Source organism: Heptranchias perlo, chromosome 12 (assembly GCF_035084215.1).
Source record: "Heptranchias perlo isolate sHepPer1 chromosome 12, sHepPer1.hap1, whole genome shotgun sequence".
Classification (NCBI taxonomy): Eukaryota; Metazoa; Chordata; class Chondrichthyes; order Hexanchiformes; family Hexanchidae; genus Heptranchias; species Heptranchias perlo.
This window is the reverse complement of record NC_090336.1, coordinates 36,227,737-36,249,935: the sequence shown is the minus strand read 5'-3', so window position 1 is coordinate 36,249,935 and position 22,199 is coordinate 36,227,737. Positions and strand designations below refer to the sequence as shown.

The 22,199-nt window shown below is 42.8% G+C and overlaps 1 protein-coding gene across 1 annotated transcript in view; it reads right to left on the bottom strand.

Moving 5' to 3' along the window:
- The window catches only part of swap70b (switching B cell complex subunit SWAP70b), a 114,727-nt gene that overhangs the window by 86,357 nt on the left and 6,171 nt on the right, over positions 1-22,199 (bottom strand). Inside the window, exons 2-3 of the mRNA XM_067993976.1 lie at positions 15,716-15,856; positions 1,525-1,701 (exon numbers count right to left, since the gene is read on the bottom strand). Of these exons, the coding sequence (XP_067850077.1) occupies positions 1,525-1,701; positions 15,716-15,856 (318 nt within the window). The remainder of the gene's footprint in view (positions 1-1,524; positions 1,702-15,715; positions 15,857-22,199) is intronic.

Sequence of the window (22,199 nt, the reverse complement as noted above, 5' to 3'; positions counted from 1 at the left end):
AGAGAAGCTGTTCCCATTGGCAGAAGGGTCAAGAACCAGAGGACACAGATTTAAGATAATTGGCAAAAGAACCAAAGGCGACATGAGGAAAAACTATTAAGCAGCAAGTGATTAGGACCTGGAATGCACTGCCTGAGGGGGTGGTGGAGGCAGATTCAATCTTGGCTTTCAAAAGGGAACTGGATAAGTACTCAAAGGAAAAAAATTACAGGGCTACAGGGAAAGGGCAGGGGAGCAGGCCTAGCTGGATTGTTCCTGCAGAGAGCCAGCACGGGCTTGATGGGCCGAATGGCCTCCTTCTATGCTGTAACCATTCTATGAAAACAGGATATTTTGTTACTGCCTTTGAATGTGGCCTTTGATCATAAACAAGGTATTGCACTTCCTTGCTGGGATCATGCCAGCACCAAACACTTAGCTACACTAAGGCTCTGTGTCTAGATTACTCCAAGAGTCCATGTTCCAGCAACTTTAACACGTTTCACATTAGAATTAACTCAAAATCATTGTAGTTAATCTGGAACAGCATAAATTTTGCATTTGGCCAAACTAAATCGCCAAGATCACTTTACAATCTCACAGATAATCATTTGGTTCTCACTGGTATTGGACGGAATTTAAATCCCAGGATTTGCAACCAATTTCACCTAGACAGAAATCATTCATATTTAACACTTTGAAAAGTGAAATTACATTCTCTCCCCTCCTCCACTTTTCTCTCCTATTCACCTAAAAAGCAGGGCAGAATCTGGGTTCTCTGAAACGAGTGGCTCACTTCCTGACCCCTCAAAGCCTCTGCACCAACTACAAGGCCCAAGTCAGGAATGAGATGGAATACTCATGTGCAGCCACAACAATACTCAAGAGGATCATCACCATCCAGGTTACAGCAGTTCATTTGATCAGCCAGCCACCATACCACTGGACCCCCTCCACCAACAGCACATTGTGCATATTGCAACAACAATCTACAGGATGCACTATAGCAACTCATGAAGTCACCTTGACAGCACTTCCCTCCCCTGCAGGCTCTACCACCAAGAAGGACAAGAGCAGCAATATCAATGGAACATCATTATCTACGAGCTCCCCTCCATTCTGACTTGGACATATATCACTGTTTCTTTATGGTTGCTGAGTCAATATCCTAGAACTCCCCACCCAACACCATTGTGGGAGCACCATCACTGCAAGGGTTACAGCAGTTCAAAGGGGCCCATCACCACCTTATGAAGGCAACTAGGGATTGACAAAAATACCAGCGCACCCAGATCCCAAAACAACATTTTTAAAAAGTCAGTGTCTTGTGCTGATGCACAATTTCAGAGGCAGCAGCAGCGGCCCTTCAGTACCTCAATCAAGTAGCCATCTAACCAAGACATTGGGTATCGGCCTAACATCCACAAATATTTTCCAGCATGTATTATGGGATAGCAATCAGGAACAGGAACCCTGGTTGATCTCTCCTCTCCCTAGCCAAGGGTGCTGAGCTCAATCAAAATGTTAAAGGTTTACTGATCTTACCTCCTCTGGGACTATGATCAAGGGATACACATCTTCTGAGAGGAAGTTGAAGATACACCATACTTTGAAGGTATCATCATCACTGATCAGTAAGTTGTTCCGGTTCAGATTTTTCTTGACACACAGAGTCCAGCACATCCTATTAAAGTCACATTTATCAAAGCTGTTTGGTTGAACCTTTAAGAAAGGGCAAAGAGAAAAAAAATTATCAAGAGAAAAATTGGAAAAAGGTGAGAAAAAAAATTGGTGATTATATTTCTTTAAATTTCTGATATGTCAATGGTCAGAAGGTTTGCTTCTTTATTCAAGATTTAACTCATAGAAACATAGAAAACAGGAGCAGCGGGAGGCCATTCAGCCCTTCAAGCCTGTTCCGCCATTCTATATGATCCTGGCTGATCCTCTATCTCAATACCATATTCCCGCTCTCTCCCCATACCCCTTGATGCCTTTTGTGTCTAGAATTCTATTTAGCTCCTTCTTAAATATATTCAGTGACTTGGCCTCCACAGCCTTCTGTGGTAGAGAATTCCACAGGTTCACCACCCTCTGAGTGAAGAAATTTCTCCTCATCTCAGTCCTAAATGTCCTACCCAGTATCCTGAGACTGTGACCCTTCGTTCTAGACCCCCCCAGCCAGGGGAAACATCCTTCCTGCATCCAGTCTGTCTAGCCCAGTCAGAATTTTATATGTTTCAATAAGATCCGCTCTCATTCTTCTAAACTCGAGTGAATACAGGCCGAGTCAACCCAATCTCTCCTCATACGACAGTCCTGCCATTCCAGGAATCAGGCTGGTGAACTTTTGTTGCACTCCCTCCATGGCAAGTATATCCTTTCCAAGGTAAGGAGACCAAAACTGCACACAATACTCCAGGTGTGGTCTCACCAAGGCCCTCTATAACTGCAGTAAGACATCCTTGCTCCTGTACTCAAATCCTCTTGCAACGAAGGCCAACATACCATTCGCCTTCCTAACTGCTTGCTGCACCTGCATGTTTGCTTTCAGTGACTGGTGTACAAGGATACCCAGGTCCCTTTGTACATCAACATTCCCCAATCTATCACCATTTAAATATTACTCGGCATTTCTGTTTTTCCTTCCAAAGTGGATAACTTCACATTTATCCACATTATACTGCACCTGCCCACTCACTCAACTTGTCTACATCGCCTGAAGCCTCTTTGCATCCTCCTCACAACCCCACCTAGTTTTGTGTCGTCAGCAAACTTGGAAATATTACATTTGGTTCCCTCATCCAAATCATTGATATAGATTGTGAATAACTGGGGCCCAAGCACTGATCCCTGCGGTACCCCACTAGTCACTGCCTGCCACTCCGAAAAAGACCCATTTATTCCTACTCTCTGTTTCCTGTCTGTTAACCAATTTTCAATCCATGCCAATATATTACCACCAATCCCATGTGCTTTAATTTTGCACACTAAATTCTTATGTGGGAATTTAATAAAGGCCTTCTGAAAATCCAAATAAAAAACATCCACTGGTTCTCCCTTATCTATTCTACGAGTTACATCCTCAAAAAACTCCAGTAGGTTTGTCAAACATGGTTTCCCTTTCATAAATCCATGTTGACTTTGATTAATCCCATTGATATTTTCTAAGTGTCCTGTTATCACATCCTTTATAATAGACTCTGGCATTTTCCCTACTACTGATGTTAGGCTAACCAGTCTATAGTTCACTGTTTTCTCTCTCCCTCCTTTTCTAAATAGTGGGGTTACATTTACCACCCTCCAATCTGCAGGAACTGTTCCATAATCTATAGAATTTTGGAAGACGACAACCAATGCATCCACTATTTCCATGGCTACCTCTTTTAGTACTTTGGGATGTAGATTATCAGGCCCTGGGGATTTATCAGCTTTCAGTCCCATTAATTTCTCCAGCACTATTTTTGTGCTAATACTAATTTCCTTTAATTCCTCCTTCTCACTAGTCCCTTGGTTCCCTCGCATTTCTGGGAAGTTATTTGGTTCTGTCTTCACGGAAGAGGACACAAAGTATTTGTTTAATTGCTCTGCCATTTCCTTGTTCCCCATTATAAATTCTCCTGTTTCTGACAGTACGGGACTTACATTTGTCTTCACTAATCTTTTTTTTAAACATACTTGTAGAAGCCTTTACAGTCCACTTTTATGTTCCTTGCAAGTTTACTCTCACAGTCTATTTTTCCCCTCTTAATCAATCTCTTGGTCCTTTTTTGCTGAATTCTAAACTGCTCCCAATCCTCAGGCTTGCTACTTTCCTGGCAACTTTATATGACTCCTCTTTGGATCAAATACTATCCTTAATTTCTCTTGTTAGCCATGGTTGGGCTGCTTTATCTTTTGTGTTTTTGCGCCAGAAAGGAATGTATAATCGTTGCAATTCATGCATTCGTTCCTTAAATGTTAGCCGTTGCCTATCCACTGTCATGCCTTTTAATGAAGCTTCCCAATCTATCATAGCCAACTCACTCCTCATACCTTCGTAGTTTCCTTTGTTTAGATTGTGGACCCTAGTTTCGGATTGGACAACTTCACTTTCCATCTTAATGAAGAATTCTATCATGTTATGGTCACCTTCCCTAAAGGACCCTGCACAACAAGATTATTAATTAACCCCTTCTCATTGCACAATACCAATCTAGGATAGCCTGTTCCCTGGTTGGCGCCTCAAAGTACTGGTCTAAAAAACCATCTCGTACACACTCCAAGAATTCATCCTCCACAGTATTATTGCTAATTTGGTTTGGCCAGTCTATATGTAGATTAAAGTCACCCATGATTACTGTAGTACCCTTGTTACATGCGTCTCTAATTTCCTGTTTGATGATGTCCCCTACATTACCACTACTGTTTGGAGGCCTATAGACAACTCCCACCAGTGTTTTCTGTCCCTTGGTGCTTCTTAACTCCACCCAGACTGATTCTACATCTTGATTTTGAGCCAATATTCTTTCTCACTTTTGCTCTGATTTCATCCTTTACTAACAATGCCACCCCATCTCCTTTTCCTTTTTGCCTGTCATTCCTAAATATTGAATACCCTTGGATATTCAGCTCCCAGCCTTGGTCACCCTGCAGCCATGTCTCTGTAATTGCAATTATATCATATCCGTTTACATCTATTTGCACTGTTAATTCATCTACATTATGAATGCTTCGTGCATTCAGATACAGTGCCTATGGATTTGTCTTTTTAACACGAACTCGATAACAATTAGGACTCCTCCCCTCAACCCCCACCAAGAATTACTCTTTTGAGAGAGATAGTGTTGTTACAACACAAGAAAAAACACCAAGTACTACTGCGCTGCAAGTTTTTACGTACTCCAAGACTAAACAAACTGTAATTACTTCTGCTGCACAGTCTTCACCATAGAAACCATTAACTGGTTTGTTGAGAATAAATTCCAGAAGGTTAAGTCTATTCTGTGTATCTTCAGAGTTCTTCCAAGCGTCAAGTCCATGAGAACGATCATTAATATGTTGACATTTTAGTTGTCCAGCCGATTAAAATATAAGACTGTCTCACCAAGATGTAAAGTTCCTGCAGACTCAGCTATATTCACATAACTGCAGCCAGCCGTAAAGTTACATAAGTACATTTCAGCTCAGTTGGCAGCCAAGTCATTTTCTTCTTCTTCTTCTAAGAAGAATAGGTAAAAACTGATTTCCTGCTTAACAATTTGAAATCATACTCTCATTAAGCCTTTTCAAGTGCAATCAAATTTTCCCCATTTTAAATCACAATGCCACCAGTGCTATTAAATGCATTTGCTTTTATGGGTTAAAAGTAACATTTCAGCTTTGTTGAAGGCTCAGTGGGTAAATGCATTACTTAGTGTACTACTAATCCATGAAGACCAAGGAGGACCCAGGTTTTATCCTTCAACCACTGGTTTGCTCAGTTAACTGATCTAATTTCAGTAGTAATGGGGACACTGAAGTTCAACTTAATTTTCTGTATTAAAGGCACTACATAAAGATATGATTTTGTTAGAGTGCTCACATTATGTAGGATAGAAAACAAAACAACCAGCCCTTCCAGTCCTGATCGTCACCCAGTGACCCCTGCTGGAAACTGCACAAGTGGACATCAGGTAAAGACCAGACACACCTTGGCTGTGCTGCCACCTCCCCCCACCCCCACAGTTGAATAGCCACTGACACTCATTAACTAAACTCGCATATAAAGAATTGCCACTTAAGCGAAGTCTGCCAGATTTAATGAACCATGCCACAGCATGAATCACTGTCTTCAGAAAAAGATTGAGAAAAATCAGTAGGTAGGGGAGGGTGAAAGAGAAAAGTCAAGGCTGTAGAGCAGAGAAGCAATTTGGCTAAAAACAAGCAGAGTGAGTCAGGAAGGGACAGAGAGATTAATAAAGGTAATAGGACATTAGTGACTAAGGTCACATCAGGGAAAAATAGTAAAAAATGTTAAAATTAAAAGGTGCTTTATCTGAATGCACAAAGCATCCATAACAAGATAGATGAATCAATGGCACAAAGAGAGATTAATAGTTTGATCTAATTGCCATTACTGAAATGTGGTTACAGAGTGACCAAATATTCCAGGGTACTTGACTTAGAAATGTTAGGCAAAATAGAGGGCAGGGGAGGTAGGCCTGATAATAAAGGATGAGATCAAAGCAGTAGAGAGAAATGATCTTAGCTCAGAAAATCACGATGTAGAACATAAGGAAAAGGAGCAGCAGTAGGCCATACGGCCCCTCGAGCCTGCTCCGCCATTCAATAAGATCATGGCTGATCTTCCACCTCAACTCCACTTTCCCGTCCGATCCCCATATCCCTTGATTCCCCATGAGTCTAAAAATCTATATCTCAGCACTGAACATATTCAACGACTCAGCATCCACAGCCCTCTGGGGAAGAGAATTCCAAAGATTCACATCCCTGAGTGAAGAAATTCCTCCTCATCTCAGTCTTATCCTGAGACTATGTCCCCTAGTTCTAGACTCTCCAGCCAAGAGAAACAGCCTCTCTGAATCTACCCTATCAAGCCCCCTCAGAATCTTATATTCAATAAGACAATCAGTATGGGTGGAGCTAAAAAATAACAAGCGGCAGAAAACACTGGTGGGAGTAGTCTACAGACCCCCTAACAGTAGTTATGGTATTGGACAGAGTATAAATCAGGAAATCAGAGAAGCATGTAACAAGGGTGATACAATAATCGTGGGGAACTTTAATCTTCTGGATTTTCAGAAGGCATTCGATAAGGTGCCACACAAGAGGTTGTTACACAAGATTAGGGCTCATGGGATTAGGGGTAATATATTAGCATGGATTGAGGATTGATTAACGGACAGAAAACAGAGAGTAGGAATAAACTGGTCATTTTCGGGTTGGCAGGTTGTAACTAGTGGGGTGCCACAAGGATCAGTGCTTGGACTTCAGCTGTTTACAATCTATATTAATAACTTAGATAAGGGGACCGAGTGTAATGTATCCAAGTTTGCAAACGATACAAAGCTAGGTAGGAATCTAAGCTGTAAGGACATAAAGAGGCTGCAAAGGGATATAGACAAGTTAAGTGACTGGGCGAGAAGGTGGCAGATGGAGTATAATGTGGGGAAATGTGAAAAAAATCCATTTTGGAAGGAAGAATAGAAAAGCAGCATATTTTTTAAAAGGTGAGAGACTAAGAAATGTTGGTAGTCAGAGGGATTTGGGTGTCTTTGTACACAAATCACAGAAAGTTAAAATGCAGGTACAGCAAGCAATTAGGAAGGCAAATGGTATGTTAGCCTTTATTGCAAAGGGGTTAGAGCATAAGAGCAAGGAGGTCTTGCTGCAATTATATAGGGCACTGGTGAGACCACACCTGGAGTACTGTGTACAGTTTTAGTCTCCTTACCCAAGGAAGGATATACTTGCCTTAGAGGGGGTGCAACGAAGGTTCACTAGATTGATTCCTGGGATGAGAGGATTGTCCTATGAGGATAGATTGAGTAGAATGGGCCAATATTCTCTGGAGTTTAGAAGAATGAGAGGTGATCGCATTGAAATGTATAAAATTCTTAGAGGGCTTGACAGGGTAGATGCTGAGAGGCTGTTTCCCCTGGCTGGAGAGTCTAGAACTAGGGGTCATAGTTTCAAGATAAGGGGTCGGCCATTTAGGACCAAGATGAGGAAAAATTTCTTCACTCAGAGGGTTGTGAATCTTTGGAATTCTCTACCCCAGAGGGCTGTGGATGCTTAGCCATTCAGTATATCCTAGATCAAGATCGATAGATTTTTGGACCCTAAGGGAACCAAGGGATACGGGGATTGGGCAGTAAAGTGGAGTTGAGGTAGAAGATCAGCCATGATCTTATTGAATGGCAGAGCAGGCTCGAGGGGCCGTATGGCCTCCTCCTATTTCTTATGTTCTTCTGACAACCGAGTCCATCCCTGTCCTCACATGCATGCTTTCCATCAGGGATCACATCATTAGGAGAGGGAACTTCAGCCGATTTTTTCCCTACCCTAACCAGGGATAGTAAGGCTACTAAAGCACCTCCACCACCTCAACAGAATTCAGCAGTGAGCAAAGATCTATCTTGGTTTGTGTGGCTCAGCAATACACCATGTATTACACTTACCCACTGACTGAGCTCTTACGAGCTGGTAACATTGATTCACCACATTCTAGTCTTCTTTCTGCAGTCTATGGATTGGTTTTCTCAATATGTTTTATCCCAGGTGAAGACACACTAACCAGTGTGCCAAGATGCATAGTCTATAACAAAGTACTCTGAATAATGTATGTGCTGTGATTATATTAATACTGGGAATACAATCCATAATTACAGTAAACAGCAGACAGAAAGTCAAAGCCTTTCACATGCATTTAGACATCCACTTAAATCACTGAAAGATTTCCATAATGCCAAACTTAGGAACAGTAATGGCTGAATATGAGCAGTGAAATACAATCACTCTATCAGGGCCTCAATTCTATTAGGGAGCTATTAGTAATGCCTGTAAATTCAGTTCATAGCAGTCATAAATACTTATTGGAAGAAAGTTTAAAAGAAAAAAAAATAGGAACTTCCCTGATAGCTCAGCAAATATATCCACTGAAAAGCTGAGTCATACAGAGTAGAAAAGTTCAGTCTCAATGTGTGAGTAGCGAGGGCATTGATGCTACAATTGCCTTCATTGCCCTGGATTAGGGAGAGGAAGATCATCCAGGGTTGTCACTCCTAATTAGTATTCACCAACCCCTGCTGAAAGTGCACATACATGGATGTCTACTGAAGGCTGCATCTGGCTTGGCTGCATCGCAATGCCTCCTTTAACTGAATAGCCTGCCAACACTCATCGTCAAGACTTGTGTGAATAATAACTACTTTAAAAGAAAGCAGAGGATAAAGACTCCCTTGGGACAATACTCCAGTAAAGGGTTAATGCTTCCGAGAGGGAGAGGGGGAAAAGGGGAAAATATTTTTTTTAAAAAGAGGAAAAAGATAACCAACACATTAAGTGATTCACTGGGCTCGGCCACTGAAAAGTGAGATAGAGTGATTTGACACTGCCACGTTTTGGGATTTCTGACCATGTTGTCAAAGGAGGATCTTGATGTAATTTATTTTGCAAATGTTATTTTCAATATAAATGCAACTCTCAAGAGATGAAGTTTACCACAGTGGCCAGATGATGGGGGGAATGTGTATTAAAGCTAGATGGATAGGTTTGTGTAACGCTGATAATCACATACCACTTTGAACTGAGACAATAAGAATCAACAGACTAATGCCAGAGTCACAATGTCAAAATGGTCCAACTCACTGAGAATAGAAGATAGTTTCTCGGGACCTATATCCGGGGTGATGGGCAGCAGAATGTTTGATTGACAGCTCTGCTGGCCAATCCCAGACTGGGGGAAGGATCTGAAATCAAGCCTCATCTTCCTGTGGGAGAGGAAGGAAGAGAAAAAAGGGCCAAATTTGGTTGGTGAGGTCTGCTGAGAGGGGGGCTGGTAAGATCCCAGCAGGTCTCCTTTAAGAGGATAGCTGGCCAGATCCCAGAGGAAAAGACTGTTCAGAAAAAGAGAAATAAAAACAGAAAATGCTGGAAATACTCAGCAAGTCAGGCAGCATCAGGAGAAAGAAAGAGAGTTAATGTTTCAGGTCAATGACCCTTTGTCAGAACTTCATCAGGAAAAGAGAATTTGTTTTAGCTAAACGAGGTCAGTATGGCGTATTTTTCTTGTTCACAAGGAGTGAACTGAAGTTAGTTGGATTAAGATGAGAGTTGATTATAACTGTACATTCACTTGCTGTCTGTAAAATAAAGCAACTTAACAATTCATATCTGGCCTCCTCTCATAAATTATCAGTCCGCCTACTTAAAGATTGGAGAACTGCATGCAAGGGCACGTACAAAGTACACGATACCCAGTTTAGATAATAAGGGGGTACTATTGCTATGCCCCCGTGATACGCTACTGAATGATTAGATATTGGGCAGTACAAGCACACTCCTGAACACAAGACATGGGGGCCATTTACGAGAGTGGCCACTTAACCCGAGAGAATATCTAAAGCAGGTCTGAAATTTGTAATAAACAGCCATAATTTCCCACATTGCTATACTGAGAGATGCAAATTGGAGGTTAGACACTTTACTATATGGGGCGGGTGAGAAAGAGAGAGTTAGTCAGGAAATCAGTATTCACATGCCAATTTAAAATTGGCGTAATCACAGGATCATACTGTTAACCCGCCCTGCTCTAAAAAAAATTGTTAGGATTGGAGGAAGGGAAGCAAAAAAAAGGATATTTATAAATGGGGAAGGAAGTAATATTTTTTCCCCCACATCAAAGTTTCACTCTAATCACATGGAGTGCAACAACCACTAAGTAATTAAGTACATCTACCTTTGTATATCATTTCTACATTCACACAAGACTGCAATTTTTGAATATATTCACTTTCTCTAAAAGCATTATCCCAATACATACGACACACACCAGTTCACAGGCCATCGCAATAGCTGCAGTCAACCCACCAGGAGCCACACTTGAGCATCTCGATGACAGCCTACACGAGATTTTCAAATATCCCCCCAGAAAAGCTCAAGCACAAACATCCATCCAAGTTACAACTCAGGCCTCCTTTGGGTTCAATTATAATGTCACACGAGTAGAAGCAGGTGCCTGGTGAGGATTACATGGAGTCGACAGACCCAACTTACTCTGCTGCATCTCCCTTACTCTCTAGTCAGGCAAATTCAAGCCTTACATGTATGTGTAAGCTCACCAACTTCAAACATTGACTATATTTTGATGTCAGTAAACAGCCAACAGGAGAGTCATCTCTCGGCTATTGAAAAGATAAATGATATTTTTTAAAAGTTCCCAGATGGTCTCACAAACTGCTTGGAAAGTCCTTAAACTTCAATTCTTCAAATTTCACCAGTTGCAGTTATACTACAGCTGCTGAGGGACTACCATTTGGAGGTTCATTTGTAGGTTTTGAAACTCCCGAAACTTTCTCAAGTTCACATCTCAGACCACTTCTGTAGATGAGCCCTCACTCCCTATGACCCAAAATACAAGTCATTTGTGGCAAGCCTAGGGATTAAATTGATAACCATTTTTACTGTATTGAAGCTTACTTGTTATATCATATGCCTTCACATCATGACCTTCAACTCAAGGGAGGAGTTAAAATAAACACTTCATCAGACTGAGGCTATAAAATGCCAAACAGGTTTATTTAAACAGAAGCAATGACACTGTGAATTTAATTTAGTTGCAGGTTTAACCTTCCCTCCTCAGAAGATGGAAAAATCAGTCACACCTGCTACTCTAAACTGTAATGTAAACCAGACTGGACACAAGAGGGTAAATTTTAACCCCACAAACGGGTGGGAAGGTAAAAATTGTTAAAAGTAAAACCCAAACCCAGCTCGCCTCCAACCCACTCACTTCCTGTTTTAACGGAGGTGGGTCGAGGGATGGGTGACCAATCCGCTTTCAGGTGGCCAGTAAAATCTTTTAAAAGGAGGTTGCGGGCCATGTCCACACCCCGGCACAATCTCCGACCACTCCATGTCTGATCCCTCCGATGACTGAGCCCCTGATGATCTATCCCCCCCTCCCCCATGATCGACCCCTCCCTCTCCGATCTAAGACTTAACTGCTGGCAACTGCTCCCTGGTTACTCTCCCGTCCGACTGACAGCCAGCCTGTCAATCTGGCTGGCTGTCGGGCGGGAAACCTACTGAAAATACTGAAAGACATCCTTATATTAAAATCGTAAGGACGTCTGGGAAACCCATACTTCCAGGTTTCCTGTCCAGAAATCCCCCAGTCCCTCACTCTCTTCCCGGTTCCCTGTTAAAATTTACCCCAAGGTCCCTGAATATTAACTTTACTATGGTAATTTTTTTGCTGAATAACTAATGTCTCTCTCTGGCCTATCATCTCTAATGGCTTCAGACAGAACACCGAATTTAAACAAGATAGGCTGAGAATTGTTGTTTTTTTAAATGACTAGGATAAAGGAAATTTAAATATGTATCTCAAACTCAAAAACTGCTGAGAATGGACAAAACACACAAGATGCTTGTATTTGAATTAAATGGCTTGGTCCCTCCCTTGGTTAACTGCCCAGATATCTGTATCTGGAACGCCTATCTTTTAGGGCTTTGTGTCAGCTGTGGCCCAGTGGTAGCATTTTCATCTCTGAGTCAGAAGGTTGTGGGTTCAAGCCCTACTTTGAGACTTGAGTACATAATCTAGGCTGACACTCAAGTACAGTACTGAAGGAGTGCTGCATTGTCAGGGGTACCATCTTTCAGATGAAATATTAAGGCCCCATATGCCATCTTATGTGGATGTATTTGAAGAGCAGTGGGGTTATCCTGGCCAACATTTAGCCTTGCTGTGCTTGAATTGGCTGTTGCGTTTTCCCACATTACAACAGTACTTCATTGGCTGTAAAGGACCTTGGTACATTGAGGTCATAAAAACACAATATAACAGCAAGTCCTTTCCTTTCACTCAACTGAGATTAAGCTCACTGGACACGGAATTGTGATTTCAAATATGCACTATCACCTGAGATCAGAGAGCATTAGTAGGCCAATCTGCTTTGGCCTTAAATTACACTTTCCAGGGTTCTCTTCCCCCCCTCCCACTAGCTTTCTCCCTCCTTTCCTGAAGGCTGATTTACACATGAACTTATCTAACTAAAAAGAGTTGAAAAAGACCTTTACGCCCATCTAGATGATAGTGTAATCTCACACACTGTTAACCCACTCTCTAACCATGCTATCTTCTGCAAGAAGCAAAAAAAAACTGTGACTATTTCAGGGAACATTTTGGGAAACTCCTCTGCAATCAAGGAAGCTTCAAGAAAATGCAGTTGTCCATGACTCCTCACAACTAATTGGGAACTTACCCCCTCTAACTGGAAATGTCGTCTTCTCTCAGGGACTTGGTATGTTCCCTTTTAAATGACTGTTGTAAATCCACATTGCCCACATGTCTTGGTAGTCTGTTTTAGAGGGTGACGACTCGCTGTGAGAAGAAATACTTCCTCACATTTGACGTAACTTCTTGATTTTTTTTTTAAAACAGATTTTATATGCATTCCCTATAGTTTTGCTGATGCAATCCATCCCAAATAACCTATCTAACTGGATTGTAACCAATCTTTTCATCATTTTAAAATGATCATACCCCCTCTAAATCTGTGTTTCTCCAAAGTAAATAACCCTGATTCTTAGAGCCTATCCTCATAACGAAGATTTGGACTCATCTTGGTTGCCCTCCTCTGCACTCTCTCCAGCACCTAAATTCTTGTTTATTTTTATTACTTCTAAAGGTCAGTGCTCCTCTGAACTGTCATCTCTTGATCCTTCTAAGCTCAAAATACAACTTCCTACACACTCATCATCCTCCCTGAAACCCTGCTATGTTGAAATCAAGACTTGTTATGACAGTCTCCTACTCTAACTCATTATTTCCCGGGACAACAGAACTCCTTAATGTTGATCTTCCTTCCTCTCAATCTTCAGATTTTTAAAACTCAAGATTAGCATCACCAAATCAACTACTCCCTCATTCACCTCATCTTTTCAACCATAATTGTGTCCTGTGATATTGATCCTGAACTTTCAATTTGGTTTCTCAAATTTTTTTTAAAAAAATCTTTGACGTTTTGTTTAATCCCCATGTTCCCTGTCACTTAAGAAAAAGGATATGTCTTTCTGAAAATGTCTTAATTATTTTTGAGATGGGGAAAATTGAAGTGCCTGGTCAGTGTGGTGTGGCCTGATGATTTGTCCCATCATAGAATGTTTGGGCTCAGTGGATTTGATGAGCAAAGTGCTGAACAGCAGCGAATAACATCTGCATGTTTCGTAAGGACTATCTTTGTTTACTTCACAAATGCAGTTAAATTCTTGGTTCCAAAAGCGTGTGATTGAGGATGAATCAATCATTCAGTTCATGAAGACGACAGCACTGTTTAGAAAATTGGAGAAATGATGCAGGGATGACAGCTTAAACAATTACTGTGTTTCTTGCATTTTTAAAGTTCACAGGATTTCTTGCTTCTGTAGTTAAACATTATATAATTTAAGTATTTTATTGGGTTTTAAAAATTGGAGTTCCTACATCATGTCTTTTTGTCCAAGTTTAAAATATTAAATGCTCTTGTTTCTTTTAGCAAATGCAAATGACTTGTTTATCTAAGAGAGCAATAAACTGCCTGCCCTTTAACAAGGCATTCGTTGTTCGTGGAGGGCAATTATGGAGCAATGCCCAGATCTATGGTTTCAGCTGGGCGTGTGGTAGAAAAGGAAAAACGTGTTTCCTGAAGTTTACAAAAAAGAAGTACAGAAATATTCTTGTGGTCATTACACAAACAACCAAGAAAAAAGCAGTGTGCAGAATAAAAATGTGAGTCAAGGTTCGGGGGAGGGGGGAAATTGCACAATCTCTCAAGAAGAGTATTCACTCTCTTGGATCTCATTGTGGTATTTTCAATTGTGTGAGACTTAAAAAAAAATCCTTCTTCCTTCATTTTAAGAAATCTGCTTCCTCCGTTTCCATTTTTTAAAAAAAAGGTAATTAGGACGACACTGGAGCTAAAAACTGGACTTCACTAGGCGTGTTGTAGTTTACATTTAGCATCAATGTGAAGGCACAACGTGTGGTACGACTTGTGCATGAAGTCACATAGCAAGTGCTATGAGACTGACAAAGTGAAGCATTTTTGTATATTATGTATCATCGTATTAGCTACTTTCCTTCTGCCATGATACATATGGGGTTAACAATCAGGTAGGTAGGTAGGTCGGAAGCAAGAAAGCACTTACACATATATAGCGCCTTTCATGGCCTCTGGATGTCCCAAAGTGCTTCACAGCAATTATGTACTTTTTGAAGTGTAGAAACTGTTGTAATGGAGGAAAATGGTGCAGCCAATCTACACACAGCAAAGTCCCACAAACAGCAATGAAGTAAATCACCACATAATCTGATTTTAGTGATGTTGTTTGAGGGACGAATGTTGGCCAGGACACCAGGAGAACTCCCATGCTCTTCTTCAAATACATCCACTTGAGTGGGCAGACCTCAGTTTAACGCCTCATCTGAAAGACAGCACCACCGACATCTGACTCAGAGGTGCTACCACTGAGCCACAACTGACAACTGTTCTGGTGCACAAAGCCCTAGAATATAGTTGTTCAGATATAGATATCTGGTCAGTTAACCAAGTGAGGGGCCAAGCCATTCAATTCAAAAACAAGAATCTTGTGGGTTATGCCATAAGATCTTTTACATCCACCCAAGAGGGCAGATGGGACCTCGATGTTACCACTGACCCAAGGCTGACACCTTAAAGTTAGTAGGCGAAAATATCAAATGGGAGCCAGATGCCAATCTGACTCCTTAGAGTGTGGCACTACGGAGTGCTGTCTTGGGCATAGAGAAATGCAACAACTTACAATATAGAGATTTTTTACTATTGGAGACACTAATTTCTGTTGATCTAGGAGGCACCTTCTGTCACCCTTCATTGTTTCAACAAAAACAACACTCTTATAATTTCACTATCAGCTGCTATTCCATGCAGTGGATTTTTAAACCATGCATATTCAATACATAATGGAGTTTCACAGTTAGGGTTGTATATAGACTTTTCAAAAAAGATACCTTATCCAAGATAAATCTGTTCAAATAGGGCATGTATCCCTGGTTAGAAACTGGTCCTTCATCATCATCCTTAAAGTGGTTTTCCAAAGCCACTGGATTGTGAGGCACTTCCAACACTGTGCAAAGACTGTGCGAGAGAACCTGTTTCAATAAAATTTAAAAAATTAGTGGGGTTTAAGGACTATCCCCTCTGTATAAAATAGATATGGAAGCAGTTGTAATCTCTAACCTTTGGAGAAGAAATCTGACTTGAAGAATCAAACACTGTCAAATTTCAAAGAATTTAACTTCAATAAAAGAAAGAACTTGCATTAATATAGCAGCCCTCATGCCCTCAGCACATAAACAGCACTTGATCATCAACGGATTACATTTGAGGAGCAGTTAGTATTGTTATCTAGGTAAATGGGGTAACTTGTACACAGTAAGGTCAAACAAACGGCAAATGAAAGGAATGACCAGTTAATGTTTATTGGCTGTGTTGGCTGAGGGAGGAGTGGTCGCCAGGTCACTTGGAGAACTTTCTCCTCTTCTTCGGATAGTGCCATGTGATTATTTATGCTCACCTGAGAAGGTAAACAGAGCCTCTGTTTAAAATGTCATCTGAAAGATGGCACCTCCAACAATGCAGCACTCCCTCAGTGCTGCAAATATGTGCATAGCATATGTGCTCGACTCTGTGGTGTGACTTAAACCCACAACCTTCTGAATCAGAGACAAGACTACTTTATGAACAAAATCATTTATTAATAGAGAACCTATACAACAGGTTAGCAAAAGGCCCCATTTGTGACCAGTACAAAAGCAGCTTATCTCGAACCAACAGCATCAGATTTTAAAATAAACATAGTTAACAATAACCCCTGTGGGAACTAATTTTTTTTAAGTTGTTGGAAATTTATCAACTTGAGAACTAGACTGCCATTTACACACACACAAACTTAGGAAAACACAGGACTGGAAAAGAACGCAGTCCCAAAGAAACTCAATCACCCACTCCTTCAAATATCCATCCAATTCTACCTGGACATTTTCCAAATTATCAATCACCACAGCCTCCCTGCTCATTCCATTCTGCACGTTTACCACCCTCCACGTGAAGTAGTTACATCTAAACTGTCTGTGCACCTTCCCTCTTCTAGGTTTGAGCCCGCTCCCGCGTCCTCTGGTTCCTGTGGCAATCTCAAGCATAGCATCAGACTTCGATTTATCTATTCCCTTCTGTAAGAATCTAATATTTGAATAATATCTCTCCTGAACCTTTTCCTCTCCAGAGTTTGTAAAGATTAACAAAAATCAAAAGGTTAACAGCACATCTCAATTGTTGGGTAAAATTCAGGATAGTAGCTAGATTTTTATTGGACCCCAGATGGCTACCAGACATTGTTACACTGAAGCTAAGAGATGAACAGGAAATAGCAAGAGGCACAGAGAAACAAACAAAACCAAAATGATGCTACATATTGGATTAAACTCAGTAACGAAATGATTCACACCACACAAGCGTGCATTTTTACAGAATTTCATAAATAAAGTTGATGAAAAGTGAATTATCCAACTAATTTTTAATTAGAGTTACTGATTTTGAATATAAATATTTAACTGGCCTCACCATCCTCGGTTTGGCTGGGAGCGGGGGTGGGGAGATGTCAGCCAGGGTTCCTACTCCCGATCACTATCCACTGACACATGTTGGAAAGTGCACATGTGGACAAGATTGGACTTGGCTGTGATGTGGCTCTATGGTTGAATACCCAGCGGATGCTCACTGTCTAGGCTCACACGTGAAGAATGGCCTGTTGGGTGAAGTGTCAGAGAGCTGCCAGCACATTTGGAATTGTACCCCAGCAAGAGGCAGTGCCTTCATGAGGGGAGGAAATTGGAGTGGGGTGGGGAGGGGATAGGAAATGAAATACCCCAAACTGATTTTTTTAACACATTAATTCGGAAAAAGGCTTTGTCTTGTTTTGAAAAATCACAAGTGGTAACAGTTAATCCAAAGCCAAGATCAATGCTCATTTTCAAGGGTCATTAATCAATTCAAAATTCAAGCAACCATCTGCAAGAATCCTTAGGCTATTTAAATGAAGTATTTTTTAAAACTTTGGAGGTCCTTGTGTAAATATAGTTCGTTGTGCTGTACTCAGTCACACAGGCAAGTACGATCTCAGGTTCGCTGCAGAGTTAGCTTAACTTTGCCCAGGTAGCTGTGGGGCACTATGATTGGGTAGAATGACTAGGGAAAGCGGGGGTGGGGGTGGGGGGGGTGGCGGGGGGAATCAGACCGAGTTCACACTTGATCATTATTCAGTGACTTCTGTTGGAGAGTGTCTGCATGTGTGTGAACATCTGTTGAGCACAAAATTAGGCTTAGCTGTAATATTCAACACTGCCCAACCCCCGTACATTGTCGAATAGTCAGACGCTCACTGTCGAGACTCAAAACAATTTGCATTTATATAAGCCCCTTTAAGGTAACAAGACGTCCCAAGGTGCTTCACAGGAGCGTAATCAGACAAATACCGACACCGAGCCGAAGAAGGAGATATTAGCACAGGTGACTAAAAACTTGGTCAAAGGGGTGGGTTTTAAGGACTGTTTTTTTTTTATTCGTTCATGGGATGTGGGCGTCACTGGCAAGGTCAGCATTTATTGCCCATCCCTAATTGCCCTTGAGAAGGTGGTGGTGAGCCGCCTTCTTGAACCGCTGCAGTCCGTGTGGTGAAGGTTCTCCCACAGTGCTGTTAGGTAGGGAGTTCCAGGATTTTGACCCAGCGACGATGAAGGAACGGCGATATATTTCCAAGTCAGGATGGTGTGTGACTTGGAGGGGAACGTGCAGGTGGTGTTGTTCCCATGTGCCTGCTGCTCTTGTCCTTCTAGGCGGTAGAGGTTGCAGGTTTGGGAAGTGCTGTTGAAGAAGCCTTGGCGAGTTGCTGCAGTGCATCCTGTGGATGGTACACACTGCAGCCACTGCGCGCCAGTGGTGAAGGGAATGAACGTTTAGGGTGGTGGATGGGGTGCCAATCAAACGGGCTTCTCTGACCTGGATGGTGGCGAGCTTCTTGAGTGTTGTTGGAGCTGCACTCATCCAGGCAAGTGGAGAGTATTCCATCACACTCCTGACTTGTGCCTTGTAGATGGTAGAAAGGCTTTGGGGAGTCAGGAGGTGAGTCACTCACCGCAGAATACCCAGTCTCTGACCTGCTCTTGTAGCCACAGTATTTATATGTGGTCCAGTTAAGTTTCTGGTCAATGGTGACCCTCAGGATGTTGATGGTGGGGGATTCAGTGATGGTAATGCCATTGAATGTCAAGGGGAGGTGGTTAGTTTCACTCTTGTTGGAGATGGTCATTGCCTGGCGTGAATGTTACTTGCCACTTATCAGCCCAAGCCTGGATGTTGTCCAGGTCTTGCTGCATGCGGGCACGGACTGCTTCATTATTTGAGGGGTTGCGAATGGAACTGAACACTGTGCAATCATCAGCGAACAACCCCATTTCTGACCTTATGATGGAGGGAAGGTCATTGATGAAGCAACTGAAGATAGTTGGGCCTAGGACACTGCCCTGAGGAACCCCTACAGCAATGTCCTGGGGCTGAGATGATTGGCCTCCAACAACCACTACCATCTTCCTTTGTGCTAGGTATGACTCCAGTCACTGGAGAGTTTTCCCCCTGATTCCCATTGACATCAATTTTACTAGGGCTCCTTGGTGCCACACTCGGTCAAATGCTGCCTTGATGTCAAGGGCAGTCACTCTCACCTCACCTCACCTCTGGAATTCAGCTCTTTTGTCCATGTTTGGACCAAGGCTGTAATGAGGTCTGGAGCCGAGTGGTCCTGGCAGAACCCAAACTGAGCATCGGTGAGCAGGTTATTGGTGAGTAAGTGCCGCTTGATAGCAATGTCGATGACACCGTCCATCACTTTGCTGATGATTGAGAGTAGATTGATGGGGTGGTAATTGGCCAGATTGGATTTGTCCTGCTTTTTGTGGACAGGACATACCTGGGCAATTTTCCACATTGTCGGGTACATGCCAGTGTTGTAGCTGTACTGGAACAGCTTGGCTAGAGGCGCAGCTAGTTCTGGAGCACAAGTCTTCTGCACTACAGCCGGGATGTTGTCGGGGCCCATAGCCTTTGCTGTATCCAGTGCACTCAGCTGTTTCTTGCTATCACGTGGAATGAATCAAATTGGCTGAAGACTGGCTTCTGTGATGGTGAGGATATCGGGAGGAGGCCGAGATAGATCATCCACTCTTAAAGGATGAGCAATAGGCAGAGTGGTTTAGGGAGAGAATTGCAGCACTTCGGGCCTAGACAGCTGAAGGCACGGCCGCCAATGGTGGCGCGAAGGAATTGGGGGAAGCACAAGAGGTAGAGTTGGAAGAACACAGAGTTCTCAGTGGGTTGTGGGGCTGGAGGAGGTTACAGAAATAAAGAGGGGCAAAGCCATGGAGGGATTTGAACATGAGGATGGGAAATTTAAAATTGAGGCATTGGTGGACCGGGAGTCAATGTAGGTCAGCAAGCACAGGGGTGATGGGTGAATGGGACTTGGTACGAGTTAAGATATGAGCAGCAGAGTTTTGGATGAGCTCAAGTTTATGGAGGGTGGAAAATCGGAGGCCGGCCGGCCAGGAGAGCATTAAAATAGTCGAGTCTAGAAGTAACAGAAGCATGGATGAGGGTTTCAGCAGTGGATGGGCTGAGGTAGGTGTGGAGACGGAGGTGGAAGTAGGCTGTCTTTGCGATGGGAGATGATATGGGGTCAGAATCTCAGCTCAGGGTCAAATTGAACACCAAGGTTGGGAACAGTATGGGTCAGCCTGAGACAGTGACAAGTGAGGGGATGGAATCGATGGCTAGGGATCGGAGTTTGCGGTGGGGGCTGGATAATGGCTTCGGTCTTCCCAATATTTAATTGGAGGAAGTTTCAACTCATCTGGGGCTGGATGTCAGACAAGCAGTCTGGCAACACAGAGACAGTGGAGGGGTAGAGTTGGGTGTCGTCAGCGTACACATGGAACTTGATGCCGTGTCTTCGGATATTGTAGCCGAGGGGCAGCATGTAGATGAGAAATAGGTGGGGCCAAGGTTAGATCCGTGGGGACTCCTGCGGTAACGGTGCGGGGCGGGAAGAGAAGTCATTGCAAGAGATTCTCTGGCTACTACTGGATAAGTAAGAGTGGAACCAAGCGAGGGTAATCCCCCCTCAGCTGGGCAACGGAGGAGAGGCACTGGAGAAGAATGGTGTGGTCAAACATGTCAAGGGCTGCAGGCAGGTTGAGGGTGAGGATGAGGAGGGACAGTGCACCATCACAGTCACAGAGGACGTCATTGTGACTTTGATTAGAGCATTTTCAGTGCTGTGGTCGGGGCGGAAACCTGATTGGAGATGTTCAAAGATGGATTTGCGGGAAAGATTGGCACGGATTTGGGAGGTGACAGCATGCACAAGGACTTGAGAGGAAAGGGAGGTTTGAGTTGGGGCGTTAATTTAAAGGAGAGCAGGGGCAAGGAGGTTTTCTTTGAGGAGTGCGGGTGATGACAGCAGGGAGGGAACAGTTTACAATATCAACTAGCATGGGGACCAGGAAAGCAAAATTGGGTGATCAGCAGCTTAATGGGAATAGGGTTGAGAGAGCAGGAGGATGATCTCACGGACAAGATGAACTTGGAGAGGGCATATGGGGAGATAGGAGAAAAACTAGAGAAAGTTGCGAGTTCAGGGTTAGGTGAAGGGAGGAATGCAGCAGAGGCAGCTGAACAGATGGTGTCAATCTTAGTGACAAAGAAGTCCATGAGCCCCTTGCACGTTGTTGGAGGTGGGGAGCAAGGGAGAGTGGTTTAAGATGGTTGGTAGTGGAGAAAAGACGACAGGAGTTATCTTTGCATTCCAGGATGATCCTGGAATAGTGAGCAGTTTGGCAGCGGAGAGCAGACCCTGGACAGGGCTTACTGTAGTCCAGCTCGATCTGGCGATGAATGACCAAACCTGGCCGAGGGGAGGGGGTGGGGGGCAGCACCAAGGGGAACGATCAGGGTGGGAGAGAATAAGGGTTTTACTGGGGACAATGGCATCAAAGGTGGAGGTGAGGGTGTGATTGAGCAGATCGGTAGCTCACACGTACATCAAAATGGCCACTCAAACAAGGTACCAGTGGGAGCCAGCACATGTCTCCTCCTTCAGAAGAGGAAAGATAAAAATAAATTAGAGAAAACAGAAAAAAACTCAAGTTACTGTCAACCATCCATGTACAAACAAACATACTTGTGGCCTTGTGTTTATAAACAGCAGTTATCCTGTTCAGAGCAACATAGTTTCACACAATGTTTGTAATAATACGGCTACAATAGTATTTTTCAACCAAATGCAGTCATTTCAACACTGCAAAATTTACACACACAACTCTTCTGAAAATCTCCTGTTAGTTGTTTGAATTCTTCTGATCTTGTTGGACTCATGTTATCACA